At 40.9% G+C, this 26,245-nt stretch overlaps 1 protein-coding gene across 1 annotated transcript; it reads right to left on the bottom strand.

The window, feature by feature from the left end:
• Positions 1-780: 780 nt before the first annotated feature.
• LOC108349973 (zinc finger protein 728-like) lies at positions 781-26,209 on the bottom strand. Its single transcript, XM_087640090.1, has 4 exons — positions 26,106-26,209; positions 13,085-13,211; positions 12,537-12,632; positions 781-3,914 (listed from the first exon to the last, which is right to left on the bottom strand). Exons 1-4 carry the CDS (start codon positions 26,109-26,111, stop codon positions 2,893-2,895), a joined length of 1,251 nt encoding a protein of 416 aa, XP_087496216.1. The 5' UTR covers positions 26,112-26,209; the 3' UTR covers positions 781-2,892.
• Positions 26,210-26,245: the final 36 nt, after the last annotated feature.

The raw sequence follows: 26,245 nt of genomic DNA, 5'->3' as shown, positions 1-26,245 counted from the left end.
CCAGGCCTTGTATGTTTAAGTGGGCAATTATATCTTACCAATTGGGTGAAAAAAAAAAAGTCTAGATTGATTCAATAGAGCAGCCTCCATGTCTCAGGAAGAAAAGGCACATGGGAGGAAGAGCTGTCTTTTTTGCCATGCTTTGAGGGGACAAAGAACGCTTCAACCATGTGACTGCTGAGGTGGGATCTGGTGGAACTGGGGCCTGTTACCTTTGCTACAGACAGGGGGGCAAGGATGTTTGGCAGGGTGGGTAGGTGGGACTAGCCACTGAAGAGTAGGAAGATGGAGATAATAGGTAAGAGCACGGTATTCTAGCAATTGTGCTTAGATTGCAAGTTATAAAAGTAACAAACTGTGTATGTGTGTCTTTTATCTGTGGATTCAAGGGTCTCTAATGGGGACTGGTATTGTGGTCCACATCCTGGAGCAAATGACAGTAGAGCAAAAGGAAAATGGGGGAGCAGTTGGGGTGGGAGTGGGGGGTTGAAGAGTGTGATTCACCCCAAGGAAAAATGTGTTAGCTTTTAAAGGTACACTCAACAGATGTGTGTGTGTGTGTGTGTGTGTGTGTGTGTGTGTGTGTGTGTGTGTGTGTAAGTATGTAAGTAAAGAGGAGAGGAAACACTTTTTTTGAAGAAGGGAGCAAAAGGGAGGGAAATAATGGAAAAAGGGAGAAAGTACATGATTCATATGTATTAAATATCACATTGAAACTTGCACTTGGCATGAAGATTTAGTAAATGTTCTCATGGCAATGATAAAATATGCACACAAGAGTAACTTTAAGGGTTTAATTTGGATCACAGTTCAAAGTCACCATCTACCATGGATCCTTACTCAGTGTTCTATTGCTGTGAAGAGACACCAAAGCAGGAAAACTCCTATAAAAAAAAAGCATTTAATTAGCTTGTTCACAGTTCCAGAGATTTGTTCATTATTATTGTGGGAAGCAAGCTAGGGAAGATGGTGGAATGTGGGCACATGTGGTGCTTGAGAAGTAGCTGAGAATAGCACATACTGATTTATAGTCTGTATGAAGAGAGAGATACTGGGTCGGAGCTTTTGAAATCTCAAATACTACCCTCAGTGACCACTTACTCCACTGATGCCACACATCTTAATCCTTTTCCAGAGTCCTTAGGGCAATTCTTATTCCAAACACAGCATGTGGTGAGAAAGTTAAAACAACATAAATTTAAAGTAGCTGGTCCTGTCCCATCCAAAGTCACGAAGCAGGAGATAGATGAATAGCTATTCTCGGGGTATTTTCTTATAAGACAGCATTTCAGTCAATCAGATGCTTCCAATCAAAATCAACAGATCTTCTGAAATCAATTAAACTAATCATGTAAATCCTACAAATCAACCAGAGGCTTGCCTCTCAAATCATTATAGAACTCATGGTACTAACAATTGAGAAACAAGAGTTATTTCTTGATCCTTGTCTATGTAAAACACAAAGTCAATTTAAGAACGTAATGTAAGTTTACTTTTTCTGGGCACATATACTTATGTTTGTGTGAGGGTCCATGCATTGAGATCAGAGGACAACCTTCAGAGATAATTACCTCTTTCTATTTTGTTGGTACTGGGAATACTAACATGGGTGTGGATCTTGTTGACAATTAAGTTTGTTCCCAAAGCCAACATGCTAGCTCTGCCCAAAATGCTTTATTATTTTTTTAAGATATATTTATTTATTTATGTATATGAGTACACTGTAACTTCAGACACACCAGAAGAGGGCATCAGGTCTCATTACAGATGGTTGTGAGTCACCATGTGGTTGCTGGGAATTGAACTCAGGACCTCTGGAAGAGCACTCAGTGCTCTTAACTGCTGAGCCATCTCTCCAGACCCTCCAAAAAAATTTAAATAATAATATTTCCTTCCCTTTCCCCAACCTTACCTTCACTTCATAAGTAAAATAGGCTACCACTTGAAAGGTCCACAAAGTATTTAATAATTACAATACTATAAAAGACCATACTCCAAGTGTCATGTGAGACTCAAGGCAATCTCTTAACTGTGTGCTCCTACAACATAAAAACAAGTGACTATTTTTCTACAAACTGGTATAGAACAAGTGTTTCAATTCTAAAACAGAAGAAACAAAAGAAAGCAAGAATCTGCCCCAAACCCAGAAGAACAAACACACAGACTAACAAACAACTCCACTCTTGACATGATTGTATGAATGATTCCAAACTTTACCACATTCCCCAAACTTATAGGGCTTCCATTCACCATGAAGCTTTTGGTAACTTTTAGGGTCTGGAAAAGTGTTAAGGTTTTATGGACATTTTAACATTTATATTATTTCACTCCAGTTTGAACTACCTTGATTTGAAAAATGTAAGAAGGCTTATTAAAGGGTTTGCAACATTTTTTACACTTGTGGCATTTCAGCCTAGTATGAATTATGAGGTTTTTCCCAAATTTTGAGTAAGTCCAAAAGAATCACATTCTTCACACTTATGTGGTTTCTCTCAGATGAATTCTTTGATGTTCTTTAAGGCAAGAAGACTGATAATAATAGTGTTTGCCCCATTCTTTACATGTGGAGTGTATCTCCAATATGAAGAGTTCTGTGTTCAGATCATGCTATGGAACTTCTAAACTATTTGCTACATTTTTTTTACATTTGTATGGTTTCTTTCCAAATGAATTCTTTGATGATCCCTAATTTATTGTTGAGCATTTTGACATAAATTTTTCATTTGTAATTATTCTCTATATTGTGAGTTAATTTGTGTAGATATAGGTATGACTTTGTAGAGGAGGCTTTTCCACATTCTTCACATTTGTATGATTTCTCTCCAGAATGAGTTATCAAATGAGGAGAAAGAAGCTGGAAAGTTCTAAAGAACTGACTGATACATCATAATTTTAAGGTTTTGATCCTCTGTGAATTTTCTTGTGTTTGTAAAGTCTCGATCGATAATCGAAGCCCTTGCCACATACTTTACACTTGTAGGGTTTCACTCCTGTGTGAATTATCTTGTGTTTACGAAGTGATGATGAATAACAGAAGGCATTTCCACATACTTCACATTTGTATGGTTTCTCTCCTGTATGAATTTTCTTATGGTTGGAAAGCCTTGATGGATAATCAAAGGCCTTGCCACATACTTCACACTTGTAGGGATTCTCTTCTGTATGAACTATCTTGTGTTTAGAAAGTATGGATAGATAATGGAAGGCCTTGCCACATACTTCACACTTGTATGGTTTCTCTTCTGTATGAATTTTCATATGGTTGGAAAGCCTTGATCGATTATCAAAGGCCTTGCCACATACCTCACACTTATAGGGATTTTTTTCTGTATGAATTTTCTTGTGTTTATTAAGTTTTGATCGATAATAGAAGTCCTTGCCACATACTTCACACTTGTAGGGTTTCTCTCCTGTATGAATTCTCTTGTGCGCCGAAAGTAATGATGAATCTCTGAAAGTCTTGCCACACTCTTCACATTTGTAGGGTTTCTCTCCTGTATGAATTCTCTTGTGCTTAGAAAGTAATGCTGAAGCTCTGAAAGTCTTGCCACACTCTTCACATTTGTAGGGTTTCTCTCCTGTATGAATTTTCTTGTGCATAGAAAGTATTGATGGATCATGGAAGGCCTTCCCACATACTTCACACTGGTATGGTTTCTCTCCTGTATGAGTTTTCATATGGGTGGAAAGCCTTGAAGGATAAGGAAAGCCATTGCCACATATTTCACACTTGTAGGGTTTTTCTCCTGTATGAACTCTGTAGTGTCTAGAAAGTAATGACGGAAAACGGAAGGACTTGCCACATTCTTCACACTTGAAGGTTTTCACTCTTACATGAAGTCTGTAGTGACTTTGAAATACTTTTTTCTCCTCAAAAACTTTCCCACAGTCTTTGCAGGTATAAGATTTTTTCCCTGGTGAGTAAAGGTTGAGAATTGAACAGAATAAAAATCTGTATATTTACACTGATTATTTAAAAAAAAACATATACTCATACTTGTATTTGTCTATATAAATGATAAGCTACATTTGAATCTCTATGCCTGTACTCAATGAAGACTAATTTAAAACATAGAATAAGTGAAACTCATGTATCCTTCCATCAATGGAACAAGACTATGACAACATAGAACAAGGAAGCAAAGGAATAATCAAAATCAAACATTTAAAGAAAGAATACTATCAACTAAGAAAAATCATAATGGAAAAATGCAAATACAAATCAAACCCTTAAACAAATAGAGAAATTTTTTGAGTAGTTAAAAACTAAGTATAGCTTCCTGGTTGCTGCCACTGCAGAGAGCCCGTGGGCAGCACCCCATGAGCGAACTTGAGCCCCGGGACCACAGGTAAGACCAACTTTTCTGCTGCAAGAAAGCTGCCTGGTGAGCTTGGGACACACGGAAGCAGAATTCCTGTAGGACCGGGCACATTCTGTGTTTACCGGAAGTCCCACACCCGCGGATCCCGGCCCGCAGCAGCTCTCTGCCCCCAGACCCGGTGAGAGAGAGACCCAACCGCCAGGTCAGGTGGGCACTCCTGAGGCTGCAGAGCGGAAGAGACCACCAACACTGCTCACCCCTGCCCACATCCCTGGCCCAAGAGGAAACTGTATAAGGCCTCTGGGCTCCCGTGGGGAAGGGCCCAGGAGCGGCAGGACCCCTGTGCCTGAGATACCACCAGAACCAGAAGGAAACAGACCGGATAAACAGTTCTCTGCACCCAAATCCCGTGGGAGGGAGAGCTGAACCTTCAGAGAGGCAGACAAGCCTGGGAAACCAGAAGAGACTGCTCTCTGCACACACATCTCGGACGCCAGAGGAAAAAGCCAAAGACCATCTGGAACCCTGGTGCACTGAAGCTCCCGGAAACGGCGGCACAGGTCTTCCTGGTTGCTGCCACTGCAGAGAGCCCGTGGGTAGCACCCCACGAGTGAACTTGAGCCTCGGGACCACAGGTAAGACCAACTTTTCTGCTGCAAGAAAGCTGCCTGGTGAACTCAAGACACAGGCCCACAGGAACAGCTGAAGACCTGTAGAGAGGAAAAACCACACGCAGGAAAGCAGAACACTCTGTCCCCATAACTGACTGAAAGAGAGGAAAACAGGTCTACAGCACTCCTGACACACAGGCTTATAGGACAGTCTAGCCACTGTCAGAAATAGCAGAACAAAGTAACACTAGAGATAATCTGATGGCGAGAGGCAAGCGCAGGAACCCAAGCAACAGAAACCAAGACTACATGGCACCATCGGAGCCCAATTCTCCCATCAAAACAAACATGGAATATCCAAACACACCAGAAAAGCAAGATCTAGTTTCAAAATCATTTTTGATCATGATGCTGGAGGACTTCAAGAAAGACGTGAAGAACTCCCTTAGAGAACAAGTAGAAGCCTACAGAGAGGAATCGCAAAAAATGCCTGAAAGAATCGCAAAAATCCCTGAAAGAATTCCAGGAAAACATAAATAAACAAGTAGAAGCCCATAGAGAGGAATCGCAAAAATGCCTGAAAGAATTCCAGGAAAACACAATCAAACAGTTGAAGGAATTAAAAATGGAAATAGAAGCAATCAAGAAAGAACACATGGAAACAACCCTGGACATAGAAAATCAAAAGAAAAGACAAGGAGCTGTAGATACAAGCTTCACCAACAGAATACAAGAGATGGAAGAGAGAATCTCGGGAGCAGAAGATTCCATAGAAATCATTGACTCAACTGTCAAAGATAATGTAAAGCGGAAAAAGCTACTGGTCCAAAACATACAGGAAATCCAGGACTCAATGAGAAGATCAAACCTAAGGATAATAGGTATAGAAGAGAGTGAAGACTCCCAGCTCAAAGGACCAGTAAATATCTTCAACAAAATCATAGAAGAAAACTTCCCTAACCTAAAAAAAGAGATACCCATAGACATACAAGAAGCCTACAGAACTCCAAATAGATTGGACCAGAAAAGAAACACCTCCCGTCACATAATTGTCAAAACACCAACGCACAAAATAAAGAAAGAATATTAAAAGCAGTAAGGGAAAAAGGTCAAGTAACATATAAATGGAGACCTATCAGAATCACACCAGACTTCTCGCCAGAAACTATGAAGGCCAGAAGATCCTGGACAGATGTTATACAGACCCTAAGAGAACACAAATGCCAGCCCAGGTTACTGTATCCAGCAAAACTCTCAATTAACATTGATGGAGAAACCAAGATATTCCATGACAAAACCAAATTTACACAATATCTTTCTACAAATCCAGCACTACAAAGGATAATAAATGGTAAAGCCCAACATAAGGAGGCAAGCTATACCCTAGAAGAAGCAAGAAACTAATCGTCTTGGCAACAAAACAAAGAGAATGAAAGCACACAAACATAACCTCACATCCAAATATGAATATAACGGGAAGCAATAATCACTATTCCTTAATATCTCTCAATATCAATGGCCTCAACTCCCCAATAAAAAGACATAGATTAACAAACTGGATACTCAACGAGGACCCTGCATTCTGCTGCCTACAGGAAACACACCTCAGAGACAAAGACAGACACTACCTCAGAGTGAAAGGCTGGAAAACAACTTTCCAAGCAAATGGTCAGAAGAAGCATGCTGGAGTAGCCATTCTAATATCAAATAAAATCAATTTCCAACTAAAAGTCATCAAAAAAGATAAGGAAGGACACTTCATATTCATCAAAGGAAAAATCCACCAAGATGAACTCTCAATCCTAAATATCTATGCCCCAAATACAAGGGCACGTACATACGTAAAAGAAACCTTACTAAAGCTCAAAGCACACATTGCACCTCACACAATAATAGTGGGAGATTTCAACACACCACTCTCATCAATGGACAGATCATGGAAACAGAAATTAAACAGTGATGTCGACAGACTAAGAGAAGTCATGAGCCAAATGGACTTAACGGATATTTATAGAACATTCTATCCTAAAGCAAAAGGATATACCTTCTTCTCAGCTCCTCATGGTACTTTCTCCAAAATTGACCATATAATTGGTCAAAAAACGGGCCTCAACAGGTACAGAAAGATAGAAATAATCCCATGCGTGCTATCGGACCACCACGGCCTAAAACTGGTCTTCAATAACAATAAGGGAAGAATGCCCACATATACGTGGAAATTGAACAATGCTCTACTCAATGATAACCTGGTCAAGGAAGAAATAAAGAAAGAAATTAAAAACTTTTTAGAATTTAATGAAAATGAAGGTACAACATACCCAAACTTATGGGACACAATGAAAGCTGTGCTAAGAGGAAAACTCATAGCGCTGAGTGCCTGCAGAAAGAAACAGGAAAGAGCATATGTCAGCAGCTTGACAGCACACATAAAAGCTCTAGAACAAAAAGAAGCAAATACACCCAGGAGGAGTAGAAGGCAGGAAATAATCAAACTCAGAGCTGAAATCAACCAAGTAGAAACAAAAAGGACCATAGAAAGAATCAACAGAACCAAAAGTTGGTTCTTTGAGAAAATCAACAAGATAGATAAACCCTTAGCCAGACTAACGAGAGGACACAGAGAGTGCGTCCAAATTACCAAAATCAGAAATCAAAAGGGAGACATAACTACAGATTCAGAGGAAATTCAAAAAATCATCAGCTCTTACTATAAAAACCTATATTCAACAAAACTTGAAAATCTTCAGGAAATGGACAATTTCCTAGACAGATATCAGGTATCGAAGTTAAATCAGGAACAGATAAACCAGTTAAACAACCCCATAACTCCTAAGGAAATAGAAGTAGTCATTAAAGGTCTCCCAACCAAAAAGAGCCCAGGTCCAGACGGGTTTAGTGCAGAATTCTATCAAACCTTCATAGAAGACCTCATACCAATATTATCCAAACTATTCCACAAAATTGAAACAGATGGAGCACTACCGAATTCCTTCTACGAAGCCACAATTACTCTTATACCTAAACCACACAAAGACACAACAAAGAAAGAGAACTTCATACCAATCTCCCTTATGAATATCGATGCAAAAATACTCAATAAAATTCTGGCAAACCGAATTCAAGAGCACATCAAAACAATCATCAACCATGATCAAGTAGGCTTCATCCCAGGCATGCAGGGATGGTTTAATATACGGAAAACCATCAACGTGATCCATTATATAAACAAACTGAAAGAACAGAACCACATGATCATTTCATTAGATGCTGAGAAAGCATTTGACAAAATTCAACACCCCTTCATGATAAAAGTCCTGGAAAGAATAGGAATTCAAGGCCCATACCTAAACATAGTAAAAGCCATATACAGCAAACCAGTTGCTAACATTAAACTAAATGGAGAGAAACTTGAAGCAATCCCACTAAAATCAGGGACTAGACAAGGCTGCCCACTCTCTCCCTACTTATTCAATATAGTTCTTGAAGTTTTAGCCAGAGCAATCAGACAACAAAAGGAGATCAAGGGGATACAGATCGGAAAAGAAGAGGTCAAAATATCACTATTTGCAGATGACATGATAGTATATTTAAGTGATCCCAAAAGTTCCACCAGAGAACTACTAAAGCTGATAAACAACTTCAGCAAAGTGGCTGGGTATAAAATTAACTCAAATAAATCAGTTGCCTTCCTCTATACAAAAGAGAAACAAGCCGAGAAAGAAATTAGGGAAACGACACCCTTCATAATAGACCCAAATAATATAAAGTACCTCGGTGTGACTTTAACCAAGCAAGTAAAAGATCTGTACAATAAGAACTTCAAGACACTGAGGAAAGAAATTGAAGAAGACCTCAGAAGATGGAAAGATCTCCCATGCTCATGGATTGGCAGGATTAATATAGTAAAAATGGCCATTTTACCAAAAGCAATCTACAGATTCAATGCAATCTCCATCAAAATACCAATACAATTCTTCAAAGAGTTAGACAGAACAATTTGCAAAATCATCTGGAATAACAAAAAACCCAGGATAGCTAAAGCTATCCTCAACAATAAAAGGACTTCAGGGGGAATCACTATCCCTGAACTCAAGCAGTATTACAGAGCAATAGTGATAAAAACTGCATGGTATTGGTACAGAGACAGACAGATAGACCAATGGAATAGAATTGAAGACCCAGAAATGAACCCACACACTTATGGTCACTTGATTTTTGACAAAGGAGCCAAAACCATCCAATGGAAAAAAGATAGCATTTTCAGCAAATGGTGCTGGTTCAACTGGAGGGCAACATGTAGAAGAATGCAGATCGATCCATGCTTATCACCGTGTACAAAGCTTAAGTCCAAGTGGATCAAGGACCTTCACATCAAACCAGACACACTCAAACTAATAGAAGAAAAACTAGGGAAGCATCTGGAACACATGGGCACTGGAAAAAATTTCCTGAACAAAACACCAATGGCTTATGCTCTAAGATCAAGAATCGACAAATGGGATCTCATAAAACTGCAAAGCTTCTGTAAGGCAAAGGACACTGTGGTTAGGACAAAACGGCAACCAACAGATTGGGAAAAGATCTTTACCAATCCTACAACAGATAGATGCCTTATATCCAAAATATACAAAGAACTCAAGAAGTTAGACCGCAGGGAAACAAATAACCCTATTAAAAAATGGGGTTCAGAGCTAAACAAAGATTCACAGCTGAGGAATGCCGAATGGCTGAGAAACACCTAAAGAAATGTTCAACATCTTTAGTCATAAGGGAAATGCAAATCAAAACAACCCTGAGATTTCACCTCACACCAGTGAGAATGGCTAAGATCAAAAACTCAGGTGACAGCAGATGCTGGCGAGGATGTGGAGAAAGAGGAACACTCCTCCATTGTTGGTGGGATTGCAGACTGGTAAAACCATTCTGGAAATCAGTCTGGAGGTTCCTCAGAAAATTGGACATTGAACTGCCTGAGGATCCAGCTATACCTCTCTTGGGCATATACCCAAAAGATGCCTCAACATATAAAAGAGACACGTGCTCCACTATGTTCATCGCAGCCTTATTTATAATAGCCAGAAAATGGAAAGAACCCAGATGCCCTTCAACAGAGGAATGGATACAGAAAATGTGGTACATCTACACAATGGAATATTACTCAGCTATCAAAAACAACGAGTTTATGAAATTCGTAGGCAAATGGTTGGAACTGGAAAATATCATCCTGAGTGAGCTAACCCAATCACAGAAAGACATACATGGTATGCACTCATTGATAAGTGGCTATTAGCCCAAATGCTTGAATTACCCTAGACCCCTAGAACAAACGAAACTCAAGACGGATGATCAAAATGTGAATGCTTCACTCCTTCTTTAAATGAGGAAAAAGAATACCCTTGGCTGGGAAGGGAGAGGCAAAGATTAAAACAGAGACTGAAGGAACACCCATTCAGAGCCTGCCCCACAGGTGGCCCATACATATACAGCCACCCAATTGGACAAGATGGATGAAGCAAAGAAATGCAGACCGACAGGAGCCGGATGTAGATCGCTCCTGAGAGACACAGCCAGAATACAGCAAATACAGAGGCGAATGCCAGCAGCAAACCACTGAACTGAGAATAGGTCCCCCGTTGAAGGAATCAGAGAAAGAACTGGAAGAGCTTGAAGGGGCTCAAGACCCCAAAAGTACAACAATGTCAAGCAACCAGAGCTTCCAGGGACTAAGCCACTACCTAAATACTATACATGGACTGACACTGGACTCTGACCCCATAGGTAGCAATGAATATCCTAGTAAGAGCACCAGTGGAAGGGGAAGCCCTGGGTCCTGCTAAGACTGAATCCCCAGTGAACTAGACTATGGGGGGAGGGCGGCAATGGGGGGAGGGTTGGGAGGGGGACACCCATAAGGAAGGGGAGGGGGGAGGGGGATGTTTGCCCGGAAACCGGGAAGGGGAATAACAATCGAAATGTAAATAAGAAATACTCAAGTTAATAAAAAAAAAAAACTAAGTATAAATTAGTCTAAGATAGAAGGCACCTGAATATATAATATTTATATATTGTACATTATAATAAATCTATATATAGTCTAAGTATAGAGTTTAGTTTTAGAAGGTATGAAACTTAGGCAACTTAAGAAGACTTTCCTTGGTAACATTAAATAAAGATTCAAGACAAATAGTTTTATGCATATCTTTAGGCATAATTGTTTTGTGCATTATATAAAAATTATTCATGTATTAGTCAAATGCTGATTTCTCTGCCCTATATGTTTGTACCATCCAGACAAGGCATTGCATTGTTTAATCTAAGATTCTCCCATCTTATGTTTAGGTAACATTGTTCCCCATTTATGCTCTAACTTCTCAGTAAAAGTTAATTGGCCAATGCCTGGTCTGAAGAGAGAATATGCTGGACATCTGACACTGCCGGGAAGAAGGAGAACAAGGAGGAGGTGGGAGAGGAGGAGGAGGAAAAAGGGGAAGAAAGGGGGGTGGGCTCAATATAAGGAAGGGGTCCAGAGAGATATCAAGGAAATATCTGAAGTTCAGAGAGCAAGATAAGTACTAAAATTCATAGGTAGCCAGATTACCTTAAAGGATTAGACTCAAGTATTAATTGCGTAATAACTGTATTATAAAGGAGGCTATCCTAAAAGCTGCTGCCTACCAAATAAATCTTAAGTCTCTGTCTCATTCATTTGGGAGCTAGCCAGGAAAAAAGATAGAAAAAAATCATCACTCGTAAAAAAATGTATGCACATATATTTAAAAAAAAAAAGTACCCAAGTAAAAGATTACATAGAAATGACAGAGCTTTCTATGTTATGGGAAATGTAGGTTAATCTCATAGTAGAAGAAAACAAAGCTAATAAGACTCAAAGCATCCTAAATGTTAGATTATGTCTTTCTTTGGCAGAAAAAGACAGAAGATTAGATCTTCAAAGATGACATGAGCATGTTGTCTTCTAACAGGCAGCAGCTGACTCAGATACAGACACCCAAAGCCAAACTGTGGGTGGAGCTTGGGGATTCTTATGGATGAATAGGAGGAAAGATGATGGGCTCGGAAGGGAATAGGAACTCCACAAGAAGGCCAATAGAGTCAACTAATCTGGATCCTTGGGGCTGTCAGAGTATGAACCACCAACAAAAGAACAAACACCAGTTAGACCTAAACCTCCTTGTTCATATGTAGCAGATGTGCAACTTGATCGTTATATAGATGCTAAACAATTAGAAAGGAGGCTATCCCGAAAGCTGATGCCTATATGTAAAATATATTCTACTAGCTAGCTGCCATGACTGAACTTAGTGGAAGAAAAAGCACTTAGCATTACAGAGTCATATACTGTCAGGGTGGCGGTGGGGGATACCCAGGGAGATGTTCACCTGCTTAGAGCAGAAGAGGATGGCAGACGGAGGAAGAATTATGGGAAGGGGTGACCAGGAGAGGGACTGGATGTAAGGTGAATAAGTAAAAAAAAAAAAAAAACATTTAAAAAAGATGATTTATACTAGAATATTGTGTCTCAAGGGATTTATGTTAGCTCTTAGCGTTTTCCACTCTGTTCTCTGATACCCTCCTTCTGACTTACCTGAATACATAGTGGTAACCTCTCCTTTCTTCACAACTAAAGGCTCCTCTATTTGCTCCAGAAATGTGACCAGGTATGGCTTAGAGGAAGCAAGACCTGTTTGGGGGAAAAGTGGAACAACACTGTTACAGTGGTAAAATAAAATGTCCCTCCAGGACTGTGTGAATAAGGAATGAGAAGATATAACAAAGGAGGATAGAGCGCTGGTTTTCGTGTGTTTTCTGATGGGCAAGGCAGAATCCTTAGGACGAAGTTGGAAATTGCAGGTCCTGAGCTTCACACCCCTCGCTACAAGGAGAACTTTTATAACTGAAATGTGTGACGTGCTCTTCGAGGTGTACCACTTATGTTCTAATACAAATGGTACCTTTAAGAGGGTGGTATGAACACAAGAGGAAATAGTTCTAAGCTATATGAATAATTTTTATTTTCTTTAAAAGTAGCCCTATGGACATCATTGATGGACGTGGAAGTTCCCATGAGATATTGTACAAAGGGAGCAACTTTCATGCTGACAATTAAAAGTTCGTCATGGAAGGTATCCTCACCCAGAAACACAAGGTTGTTGTAATTCTCCAATGTCACGTCCCTGTATAAATTCCACTGAGCAGGACCCAGGTATTCCCACTCCTCTCCAGAGAAATATATAGCCACATCCCAGAATGACAACATATCCTGAAAAAAAAAAAAGTTTCAAAAAGACAATTGTTGTTTGGGGTTGGTATGGGGCTTCCATGTATTCAAATGCTAAATTTTGTACCTCAGTATCTAGTTGCCCCAAGACAAGTGAATTACCACAAGTTCACCAGCAATTTTTCTGTAAAACTGGCTCCCCAATTTAAAATATTGGTTAAACAAAACTGGCAATAGTCAATTCTGAAGGAGGATAGAGGTAGGCAGGGCTTCGATGACTGGATTGGGGGTCACAGTTAAGGTCCACAATGAGGAGGAGAAATAGGGAGGGAAAGGAAAGCTGTAAGGACAGGTCTTCAGTAGTCAGGATAGATCAGTAGCAACGTCCAAGTGAATTGTCCCCACCCCTGTCCCAGACAGACTAATGGAACAGAAATAATTCGGGAAAGACTTACACAGCAAGAATTTGGGGAGCACAAATGAGGAAGTAGCCAGTCTAGCTTTAGAAAAATAGATTAGGAGTAATCAATACCCCAGTAATTAAGCAAATGCCAAATAAATAAATCATAGCCTGAATCTCATTCGTTTGGAAACTATACTGGGATAGAAATGACTATGATTAACTTACACGTTATGCTAATTATAAATGCCAATAATAACATAAATGCAAAGTGGCATCATGTGCTTCTGCATATAATTCTGAAGGATACCCTAAGTGAGAGGAGAGCTGGAAGCACTTTTGATATAGGTAAAGAAGAATCCTAAAATATACTTGAAGTGGTACTGTTTGCAACACAGGAATCATCTCTAAGTGGAGTGGATCACAGAAGGTCCTAGAAATTCCTATGGTATAATGCTTTTAAGAACCATAAAATGAGGGGATGGGGATTTAGCTCAGTGGAAGAGCGCTTGCCTAGCGAGCGCAAGGCCCTAGGTTCGGTCCCCAGGTCCGAAAAAAAAGAAAAAAGAAAAAAAAAACCATAAAATGTAGAACAAGGGCAAATAAAAATGTCAGGAGGGAGATAGATGGCTCAGTAGTTAAGAGCACTGGCTATATATCCAAAGGACATGGGATTGATTCCTAGACGCTACATGGCCACTGACAACTGTCTATAACTCATTAGAGAGGATCAGATAATCTCTTAGACACGAGTGGTGACAAAATACAAACACATACATGCCCTTGTGAGAGCTTCTATTCCTGCCATGAAACTCCATGACCAAAAATCAGATTGGTAAGGAAAGGTTTTATTAGGCTTGCACTTCCTCAGCACAGCATGGTTCATTATTGAAGGAGGTCAGGACAGGGATTTAAACAAGACAGGAACTGGGAGGCAGAAGATGATTTAGACATGATGGCAGGGTTGTGCTTATAGGCTTTCTATAAGTGGCTTGCTCAGCCTGCTTCTTTTTAGAATCCAGGGATATCATTCCTGAGTTAGTATCTTGTATATCAGGCTGTGCCATACTCCATCTGATGCACTAGGAAAAAGGAAAATGCTCTACAGGCCGACACACAGCCTAATTGGTTATTTTTTATTTTTAAGTTTTTATTAAACATTTTATTCATTTACATTTCAAATGTTATTCCCTTTCCCGATTACCCCTCCACAACCCCCTCCATTTCATCCCCCTTCTTCCCCCTCCCCTTTGCCTCTATGAGGGTGCTCTTCCACCCACTCACCTACTCCTGCCTCACTGCTCTAACATCCCCCTATGCTGGGTCATCAAGCCTCCACAGGACTAAGGGCCTCCCTGCCCATTGATGTCGGATAGGGCCATCCTCTACTACATTTGTACCTGGAGATATGGCTCCCTCCAAGTATATGCTTTGGTGATTTAGTCCCTGGGAAATCTGGGTGGTCCAGTTAGTTGATATTGATCTTCCTATGGGGATGCAATTACTGTCAATTCCTTCAGTCCTCCTTCTAGCTTTTCCATTGAGGTCCCCAGGTTCAATCTGATGGTTGGCTGTGAGTATCTGCATCTGTATTGGTCAGGTGCTGGTAGAACCTCTCAGGGAACAGCCATACTAGGCTCCTGTAGGCAAGTACTTCTTGGTGTCAGTAACAGTGTGGGTGCTTGGTGTTTGCCAATGGGATGGATACCTAGGTGGGGCAGTGCCTGGTTGGCCTTTCCTTCAGTTTCTGTTACATTTTTTGTCAATGTCTTTCCTTTGGACAGGAGCATTTCTGGGTTAACAATTTTGAAATGTATGGGTGGCCACATCGCTCAACTGGGGGCTGTACCTATCTACTGGAGGTGGTCTATATAGGTAGTATCTCCCCTGTTATGTATTTCAGATAAAATCACTACCATTGGATCCGGGGAGTTTCTCACTTTCCTCGTGTCTGGGACTTTCTAGTGACTTTCCCCAGTTACCCGTCCTCCAGTCCTACATGTTTATATTCAATTTCCAGACCCTCTGTACTTCTCTACTTTCCCTCCCAATACACTTTAACCCACAAATTTAACTCCCTGACCCATGATGCAGTTTTTAATAGTCATACTTGTGGTACATTGGACAGTTATATACTCTTCAGGCTTGCAATATGAACAACATTCATATTCTATTACTTAAAACAGAGCAATGTTCATTTCCTGCCCTTCAGCAACATCATAGGATAGCAGCATATTTTCACCACAGATGGAGTTTTGAACTTGTTTTCTCATTCTTAAGTGGGATACAGGAAGTTGCAAAGAAAGAAAGGTAAAAACCATTTAAAATACATGTTTGCGAAATATATTACTGTAGAATGCTTCTCTTCTGAGAAAGCACAATAAATGATCTTCCAAAAATCATAAATCTGAAGCAGGTCTTGGGAGCTACTTCAATTACAGCCTAGAATTGGCAACTCGTGGCCTTCTTTACCATCAAAAAAAGTATAAGAAAGAGTGATGAGATCGACATTCACCATTCTTGGATTTTTCTGCAAATTCAGGATCAATGTTGAAAAACACTGGCATATCTACTTCTTCTTGTGTACTAAGCCTTTGTTCTTCAAAACAGAAGCACTGTACTTTGTTGAAATACTGTCTGACTTCAAACAGTGCAACATCACATGTAGAAATCCCAATTACTGGTTTGTCAGTAGGATTCTTAGCTTTATAAAATGCCAGTGCAGTCTCTCCTGGTACCACATATATTTCTGTTTGCTGAAATCTGAAGTTCCATTGGAGACTGGTATGAAAGTTAGCATTGAAGGTTACCTTAATGATTTGATCCATAACAGGCACCATGTTTTCAATCTGGTCTGACGCATGCCTGGCCACTAGTGATTGTCTAAGTCCAGCAAGTGTGAGCACCATCTTGTTCTACTGCCACCCATGCTGGAAAGGGTTGCTGCTCCTTGGCTGCCACGAGTTTGCTTATGTGGTGGATTATGCTGAGGGATTTCCATATATTGAACCATGATGCATCCCTGGAATGAAGCCTACTTGATCATGATAGATGATAGTTTTGATTTGTTCTTGGATTCAGTTTGTAAGAATTTTACCGAGTATTATGGCATCAATGCAAATCAAAACAACCCTGAGATTCCACCTCACACCAGTCAGAATGGCTGAGATCAAAAACTCAGGTGAAAACAGATGCTGGTGAGGATGTGTAGAAAGAGGAACATTCCTCCATTATTCGTGGGATTGCAAGCTGGTATAACCACTCTGGAAATTAGTCTGGAGGTTTCTCAGAAAATTGGGACATAGTACTACCTGAGGCCCCAACTATACCACTCCTGGACATATACCCAAAAGATGTTCTAACATATAACAAGGAAACATACTCCACTATTATTTTCATAGTAGCCTTATTTATTATAATAGCCAGAAGCAACCCAGATGTCCCCCAACAGAGAAATAGATACAGAAAATGTGGTACATTTACACAATGGACTACTACTGAGTCACTAAAAACAATGACTTCATAAAATTCACAGGTAAATGGAAGGGACTAGAAAATATCATCCCAAGTGACGTAACCCAGTCACAAAAGAACACATATAGTATGCATTCATTGATAAGTGGATATTAGGAAAAAAGCTCCAAACACCTACGATACAACTTACCGACCACACGAAGGTTAAGAGGGAAAGCTGAAGTGTGAGTGCCTCAGGTCTACTTAGAAGTGTGAACAAAATAATCACAGGAAGTAGAGGGTGGGACGGACTTGGGAGGAAGTGAGGAGGGGGAGGGCATAAAGGGAGAGCAGGATCAGGTGTGGGAGTAGACAGGGGGGATATACAGAGGATCAGGAAATTGAACGGAAGTGTGTAATAATGGGGGGTGGGGAACTGAGGGTAGCCACTGAAAATCCCAGACATCAGGAAAGCAAGAGGCTCCCAGAAATCAAGGGGGATGAGATTAGCTGAAATGCTCAACAAAGGAGAGAGAGAGAGAGAGAGAGAGAGAGAGAGAGAGAGAGAGAGAGAGAGAAAATCTGTCGAGACTATATCCAGAGGTCAGAGAGAGTGAATGGATGGGGTCACCCATCCTTCTCAAAAAAATTTTTTTTTCTTTTCTTTTTTTCGGAGCTGGGGACTGGACCCAGGGCCTTATGCTTGCTAGGCAAGCGCTCTACCACTGAGCCAAATCCCCAACCCCCTTCTCAAAATTTTAACCCAGAAATTCTCCCGTCTAAAGGAAATAAGACAAAGTGTGGAGCAGAAACTGAAAGAAAGGTCATCCAGAGACTGCCCCACCTGGGGATTCATCCCATATGCAGCCACCAAACCCAAACAATATTGCGGATGCCAGGAAGTGCATGCTGACAGGAGCCTGATATGGATGTCTCCTGAGAGGCTCAGCCAGAGCTTTACAGATACAGATGTGGATGCTTGCAGCCAACCATCGGGCTGAGCATGGGAACTGTAATGGAGGAGTTAAGGGAAGGACTGAAGGGGCTGAAGGTATTTTCAACCCTATAGGAAGAACAACGATATCAACCAATCAGATCCCCCAGAGCTCCCAGGGACTAAACCACCAACTAAAGAATACACATAGAGGGACCCACGGCTCCAGCTGCATATGTAGCAGAGGATGGCATTGTCTGGCATCAAAGGAAGGGGAGGCCCTTGGTCCTGTGAACACCACTTGATGCCCCAGTATTGGGGCATGCAATGGCGGTGGGGCTAGAGTGGGCATGTGGATTGAGGAGCACCCTCATGGGGGAAGGGGAAGAGGGATTTGGGGAGCTCTTGGAGAGGAAACTGGGGAGAGGGATAACATTTGAAGTGAAAATAACCAAAAAGAAAAAAGAAAAAAAAGAAAAAAAGTGTAATACAGTTTTCCAGCTAAAAGAAAATTCTATGTCCAGAGGGATTCAAAACAATTCTCTGAGGCAAAGATCTACAACCAATCCTTCAACCATTAAATAAGTGAACAAAAAGTGCACTTAAGAACTTTTTCTATGAAGCTATTATCACTTTAATAACAAAATCAGGTAGAGAAACAAAAAAACAACAAAAGAGCACTAGTAGCCAATATCCATAATGAAGTCAGATTCAAGTTGCTCAAAACAAACTGGGGGAAAAAACCTTGCAAAGAGAATACAGACACATGCCAAAAAGATTACCTACTATGACCAAGTTGGCTTTCATGCAGGGATAGTTCATCATATGCAAGTCAATAAATGGAATATGTGACAGTGACATAATATTACAAACTAAAATCAGATGATCACATCAACAGGGGTGGAAAATCCTTGAACAAACTCCAGTATGCTTTTATGCTAAAAGTGCTAGAGAATGTAGGACTGGACAGTTGTTCCTTCAAGGGAAGGAATGTAAAACCTGTTTTCCATACAAACTGAAAGGGGATTTCTACTCTGCTGACCTTTGTTCTACCTCTGTGGCAAGAAACTCTAATGCCACTCACTATCCTCCAAGATGCTTCTTGTAATTACTTTTTATCACTCACTTAAACTTGTTTTTCTACTCAATCTATAGAACTTATCTTTATAGACTTGACAGTGAGTACCCTCTTGGTCACATATGATCTGTATTTAGCTACCTTTGTCCTTCAGGAGATTTATGTATGCTTTGTTGTGCCTAGAGGATTGAGGTAATTACCACTAGAAGAGCTTTCACCTAATTGACATTCATAAATATGCCTAAAGTGAACATGTGGGGGTCAGAGTCTCCACGATTGAACAAAACAGATTCTACTTAGTTGTGTTGGGCAAACTGCTTTCAGACCTCCCCTGCCTTGTTATTCTACTGTCATGAAGGCCATGAACCCCTGCAGGGATGCTGTTTGGGAGCATAAGAGAGAGAATGGGGAGTAAAAAGGACTTCATGAGAAATTTTAAAGAATTATTTACATAATTAAGGAGGTAAAAAAATAAGAATATGGTTTTTAAAAGTAATCTTGGAGCTGTTACCCAAATTCTCTGCTGGCCTGCAGCCACTCTGGGCAAACTCAGCAGTGGTCAACATAATACCTAAACCACACGAAGACATACAAAAAAGGATGAGTATTTGCCCTCTTTTATACAGACAATAAATGGGCTGAGAAGGAAATGGAAAGTTGGGAATGTTTCCTAGGGAAACAACCCCCTTCACAATATCCACAAATAATACAAAATACCTTGGTGTAACTGTAACCAAGCAAGTGAAAGACTTGTATGACAAGAGCTTCACATCTGTGAAGACAGAACTTGAAGAAGATAATAAAAGATGAAAAGATGTCCGATGGTCATGGATAAGCAAGATTAACATAGTACAAAATGGCCATCTTATCACAAGCAATCTACAGACTCAGTGGACTTCCAGTCAAAGTTCGAACACCATTCTTTACAGACCTTGAAGGAACCATTCTCAACTTCATGTTAAACAACAAAAATCCTGGAAAAGCTAAAACAAACCTATACGATAAAAGAACTTCTAGAGCTATCACCATCCCTGATTTTATGATATATTATAGAGCAATAGTAATAAAACTGCATGGTATTGGTGTAGAAGCAGGGCAAATTAATGAATGGAACCAAAAAGAAGAGCCAGAATTAAACCTATGGACATTTGAATTTTGACAAAGAACCCAAAACCATACACTGGAAAAAGTAAGTATCTTCAAAAAATGATGCTGGTCTTACTGTATATCTGCATGTAGAATAGAAAAAGAATCATAATTATCACCCTCCACAAAACTCATGACCAAGTGAATCAAAGACCTCAACATAAAACCTGATACACTAAATCTAATGGAAGAGAGAGTGTGGATACCCTTGAATAAATTCATATAGGAGATAACTTCCTGAACAGGACATCAATGCCTCAAGCAGTAAGATCAACAATTAATAAATGGGACCTTATGAAACTGAAAAGCTTCTGAAAGGCAAAGGACACTGTCAATAGGATAAAATGGAAGCCTATAGAACGGGAAAAAGTATTCACCAACCCTACACCCCACAGAGGGCTAATGTCCAAAATATATAAAGAACTCAGGAAGTTAGACACCAGCAAACCAAGTAACCTAATTTAAAAAAAAAAATGAGGTATGGAGCTAAGCAGAGAATTCTTAAACAGAAGTCTCTAATGGCTAGGAAACACTTTTAAAAGGTTCCACATCCTTAGTCATTAGAGAAATACAAATCAAAGTGACTCTGAGACTCTATACCTATCAAAATGTCCAAGATCATAAATTCAAATAAAGGCACATGCTGGCAAGAATGTGGATCAAGGAGAATACTGCTCCACTGCTGTGGGAGTGCCAACCTGTACAACGGCTATAGAAATCAATTTGGCAGTTTCTCAGAGAATTGGGAATAGTTCTACCTCAAGACCCAGCTATACCATTCCTAGCCATATACCCAAAAGATCTTCCACCACACCACAAGGACACTTGCTCAAATATGTTCACAGCAGTTTTATTATATAAGGCAGAAACTGCAAACAATTCTGATATCCCACAATAGACCAATGGAATACTACTCAGCTATTAAAAACAAGGACATCATGAAATTGGAAAGCAAATGGATGGAACTAGAAAACATCATCCTGAGTGAGGTTACCCAGACCCAAAAGGGCATGCACGGTATGTACTCAATTATAAGTGGATATTAGCCATAAAGTACAGGATAACCAAGCTAGGTCCAGAGCTAAAGAAGCTAAAAAAACAAGGAGGGCCCAAGGGAGGATAGAAGTGGGTGGGGAAGGGAATAAGAAAGCACATGGGTGATTGGGGGGTAAGGAGGTCAGAGAGCCTGGGAGGGTCAGAAGAGTGAATGGAATTTGATGAAGAGCGAAGGCAAAGGAAAGATCACTGGGACATGTCTGAAATCAGGGATACAAAAGGCCCCAGGGAGTCTATAGTTGTGACTCTATCTGAGTTCTTAGCTGTAATATGTAGTTCCTGCTACCCCACTTTAAGCTCCCAGAAGACCATGCTACCAGCACCTGACCAGAAGCCACCCTGTATCTTCAGATGAGACATACATACATATTAACTTATTTTAAATATGCTTTAGCTCAATGGCCAGGCTCTTCTAAGCCTTCTTCAGCGGTCTCGCCCTTCTTTTCCCTCCCAGCTTAACACCTCTAAATCTGCCCTCAGCTTTAGTTCTCAGTCACCTTTAGTCCCAGCTCAGCATCCATTTTACTTGCATTTCTAATCTCCCACCTGGAAGCAGCCAATGGCCTCTCTGCCCAAGATCTCACATGGCTGGGGGCTGTTTCTTGCCCCAAAGCAAGGGTAATCTTTTTCTCCCCTCCTGGGTCTGCTAGCCTGCCTAGGAGAAACTGGAAGCCCCACCTCTTCCCCCAAGCCATTGGCTGCTAGCATCTTTGTTGGTCAATCGAGAACCAATTGGGAAACAGGACCTTCAGTGTTCATTCCTGATCAGGTGATCAGACTCACACTCTACACCTAGCAGTGGGGAATATGGAGCCTGAAGTGGCTTCTTCCTGGAGTCAGGCAGGACTGTCATTGGAGAGATAAGGACACTAGTCCACAGGAACAAAACCTTCAACCCAAAATTTGTCCTACCTACAAGAAGTACAGGGGGAAATATGGAGCAGACACTGAGGGAATGGCCAGTCCCCGATTAACCCAAATTGAGACTCTTGTCATGGGCAAGAATCAGTGCCTAACACAATTAATAATACCATGCTAGCCTTGCAGACAGCAGCTTGGGTTAACTGTCCTCTGACCGAATCCATTCAGCAGCTAAATGAAAAAGAGGCAGAGACCTACAGACAAACATCAGACAAAGCTGGGGGTGTCTTGTGGAAGAGTTGGGGGAAGGTCTATGGTACTGGGAGAGAGTAGGGACTCCACAAAAGACCAAGAGAGTCAAATAACCTTGACCCTTAGGGGTTCCTAGAGGGGAACTACAAATTATAGAGCATACACAGGCTGGACCCACCATCTGACCTCTGAACATTTGTAGCAGAACAGCAACTAGGCCTTCATGCAGGTCTCCCCAGGACTGAAGTGGGGGCTGTTCCTGACTCTATTCATGGCTGTGGATCCTGATCGCCAATCTTGGCTACCTTATCTGGCATTACTGAGAAAGGATGTGCCTAGTCCTGTGGTGATTTAAGGTGCCAACGGGTGTTGATAGGGGAGAAAAGTTCCCTGTTCTCAAAGAAAAGGAGTACATGGAGAGAAGTATGTGAGGGAGGACTGGAAGATGAGCCAGGGACTTTGATTGGCATGGAAAATGAATAAATACACAAATCAATGAAAGAAAAAGAAAAAGAAAGAGAGAGAGAGAGAGAGAGAGAGAGAGAGAGAGAGAGAGCGCAAGCAAGCAAAGTGTCCTTGGACTCACTGACAGAAATACTTCAAAGCAGAAAATTGTAGCAATATGTGCATCTCAGGCTTATTTACTTCTCATTTTTATCTCTACCAAAATCAGTACAAATGAGGTTTCATATTCTTTTCATGACCTCTGACATGTACACAGCCATCACTAGGAACTGAATCACATCACCCAACACATTGTTCCTTCAGAGTTTCCCAGAAAAACTTGTCAAACATGCCGAGGTTCCTGCCTGAGTCTGTTAAAATCAGTAAGTCCTTCATTCATACCATCACTCACAGTAGCACTCGGATGAAATGAAAACAGTCTGCGAAGAAAAGGGCAGGACTGCACAACATAGGAGACTGGACTGCTCCCTGAGGAAAAGGAAGGAATCCCACCTTGTCAGCTTATTCTACTGCCAGGATGTGGGTGACTACAGATGGGAAGGACAGTGGTAGATGTGACTGTCACTTCCCATCTGTAGAACTGCAATGCTGTTCTCAAAAGATTCATGTAAATTCAGAAGGAACCTCCATGAGGCCATGACAGAAAATAACAGAGAAGCATATGCAAAGATAACTAACATTCCCTGTAAGTACAGAGGAATGGTCAAGGCAGGCAGAGAGGGGAATCCTTTCTTACATGGTAAATGCAATCAAGTTTCTAATCCCCAGCCCTAAGTCATTAACAAAAGGATGCTAGTGAAATATTAGATTTAAGATTTCAAATACATTCCATAGAACTTCTTAAAGCACTTTTTCAAGTTTTCATAATTAGAAGATGTCAATTGGATGGATTTCTGTCAGGCCTCACTGGTGCTGAGAACTGAAACCAACCAGAAGAAGGTGGAAAATAACTACGTTTTAAGAATCTTTTTAGCTCTTGTTCTCCCTCGCTCTCTTGCTCTTACCCTCTTCCCGATTTGTCCCTTGTCTCCTCATTGCCCTCCTCACTTCTCTCCACATGTTCATGACCTACTCTTCTACTCCTTTCTCTACTCTACTCTCTCTCTTCCTCTGCCCTACCCTCTTAACTCCCCTCCCCATGCTCTGAATAAACACTATTCTATATTTAAAAAAGAAAAAGAAAAAGAGAGAAAAAAATAATCTTTTTAAAACACGGGGTTTCAAGTAGCTTAGGCTCCCTATGAGTTGGTTATAAAGGAAAGGATGACTTTGAACTCCAGGATTCCTGACTCCTCCCCAAAAAGCAAACATGACAGAAATGAGTGATAGAAAAGGCTTACATTCACTTTTATGTCACAGAGTTGTCTAATTTAAAATATATATGAATATTTGGTGCCTGTAAATTATAAATGAGCATGCCACTACCCTCTCTATATTGTAAGGAATGTGTTCTGATGTATAAGCTAGCATATAATTTCAACTTCGTATACTATTATATTTTTCCTACAGATTACTAACATTAACTAGGAAATGTATTTATTCTAGACATGGTTGAAAATTCCAGTAAACAGAACAAGGTGGTCTGAAGCCCATGGTTCCTGAGTGTAGACTTGAATGTCAAAAGCAAGTCGCCAGTTCACTAATACTTGGTTTCAGTGAAGTGTGACAATATAAGGAAGGTCACCTGAGATAGGCAGAAGGGCTGTGCAGGAGAAATCCTGAAAAAACAAAAACAAAAACCAAAAACAAACAAAACATCCCACCTGCTTGGCTGTAAATGGAAAACTCTTGGAAGGAGTCTGTGTGTGCAGAGACGGATGGCCCAGGTGGAAGTTCATTGAGGGGGCAGAGCCTGGAATTGTGTAGGTTCAGGGGTAGCTGTCCTACCTTGGGCTGGTTTTACCTTCAGAATAGTCAGTCACTGCCTCACTCTGTAGTGGACCACACAGCTTGTGACAATAGATAAAATCCTCTCACAATCCACTGCCTTGGCAGAACATGAGCTTCTACCAGTCCAAAAGCTAAAAATCTCATCAGAAAGTACCTTAGGTGAATAGAGTATCTCCCACTTCTCATAGTACATGCCTCTATCAGACTCACACCAATGTATTTTAAACCTTCCTTTCTTAATGACATTCTTTATTCTGTAAAACCATGAAAATGTCTCGTGTTGGAGCAAGACTTTAGATTAAACTAAATCTATATTCTCAGATAATGGCCACTCAAAAGGTTCTGGACTCGTCATTCTCTTAACCCTTCAAGAGGGGAACTGCCTTTTGCATCGACAGGAACCTATGTGAAAATCACAAGACACCCAAGTGTGCAAGAACTTTCCAACTGTTTCTTACAACCTTGTGAAAACACGGGGAAATCTTTCTAGAAATAGGGAGCAACAGTGAAGCTCGCCATACCAGATACAGGGGCAGAGTACATTTAAGGGAATTTAGACATTGCTGATAATGTAAATAGGCAGAAGAAAACCACGGGACCAGAATAAGGCTATTTGTCCTTTCCCTACTCCAGCCCCACCCAGACGTCATGAGTTCCATTTCTCTCCTCACACCAAGTCATCTCTCATATCTGAAAAGGAGTCCACATTTTGGACAGAACACATACTCAGTATTGTTGAGGTATTAGTGTCTAGTGATTTTAAGCGGAGGGGCAAATTCCACAGTTATTTGGATTCTGCACACACTAATTCATACCAATTACACGATTGTTCTGTGGCTATATAGCCATCTATTGTGATGATTCGGGTGACAGGGTTGTCTCTTATTCAATTCGAGGCATCCATAACTTTAACAATTCATTCCACAGGAAAAGGAACTAACATCCCATATACAGCAATCACCCTCACAGAACTCTCTGTCCCTGGACACTAGGAACTTTAGGAAGCTGGGTGAGCTCGAACAAGCAGTACTCTTCAGGACATAAAGTATAGGGGGCGCTAGGTGTCCATGTGTTCTGTAGGTCCTGAGAAACTGACTACAGCCATGTGAGCACTGGTCTGCTAGGCAGAGCACATTTTCCCAGTAAAGATGAGCGAGCTCCCTTCAGCATCTCAGCACAGGCAGCCAGCAGACCCAGATTACCTTGCCTATCTTGTTGTTTTCAACCTTCTCCCCTTCAAACCTGTGCTCAGGGGCAGTGGTCCAGTCTAAGCAGCACAGCACCTCCAGGTCAACAACTTCCCTAGTCTCACAACAAATCCAAGTCAGCTCCCACGGCGTGCTACCCGCCACCCTACACAGTTCCTCAGATCTGCAAAACGGCGCTTCTCCCTACACCAACCTCCATGTCAGAGATCCAAATGCCGAGCTCAACAGTACAGTCGTCTAACTTTGGAGAGAAGTTAAGTTGGAACAGCGAACTGGGAAACTTGATAACGACGGACTGCCGTCTGATGACGTCACAGTGGTCGGGACTACATT

This window comes from Rattus norvegicus, chromosome 2, assembly GCF_021556685.1.
Source record: "Rattus norvegicus strain SHRSP/BbbUtx chromosome 2, alternate assembly SHRSP_T2T, whole genome shotgun sequence".
NCBI lineage: Eukaryota > Metazoa > Chordata > Mammalia > Rodentia > Muridae > Rattus > Rattus norvegicus.
This window is presented reverse-complemented; position numbering and strand designations above follow the sequence as displayed.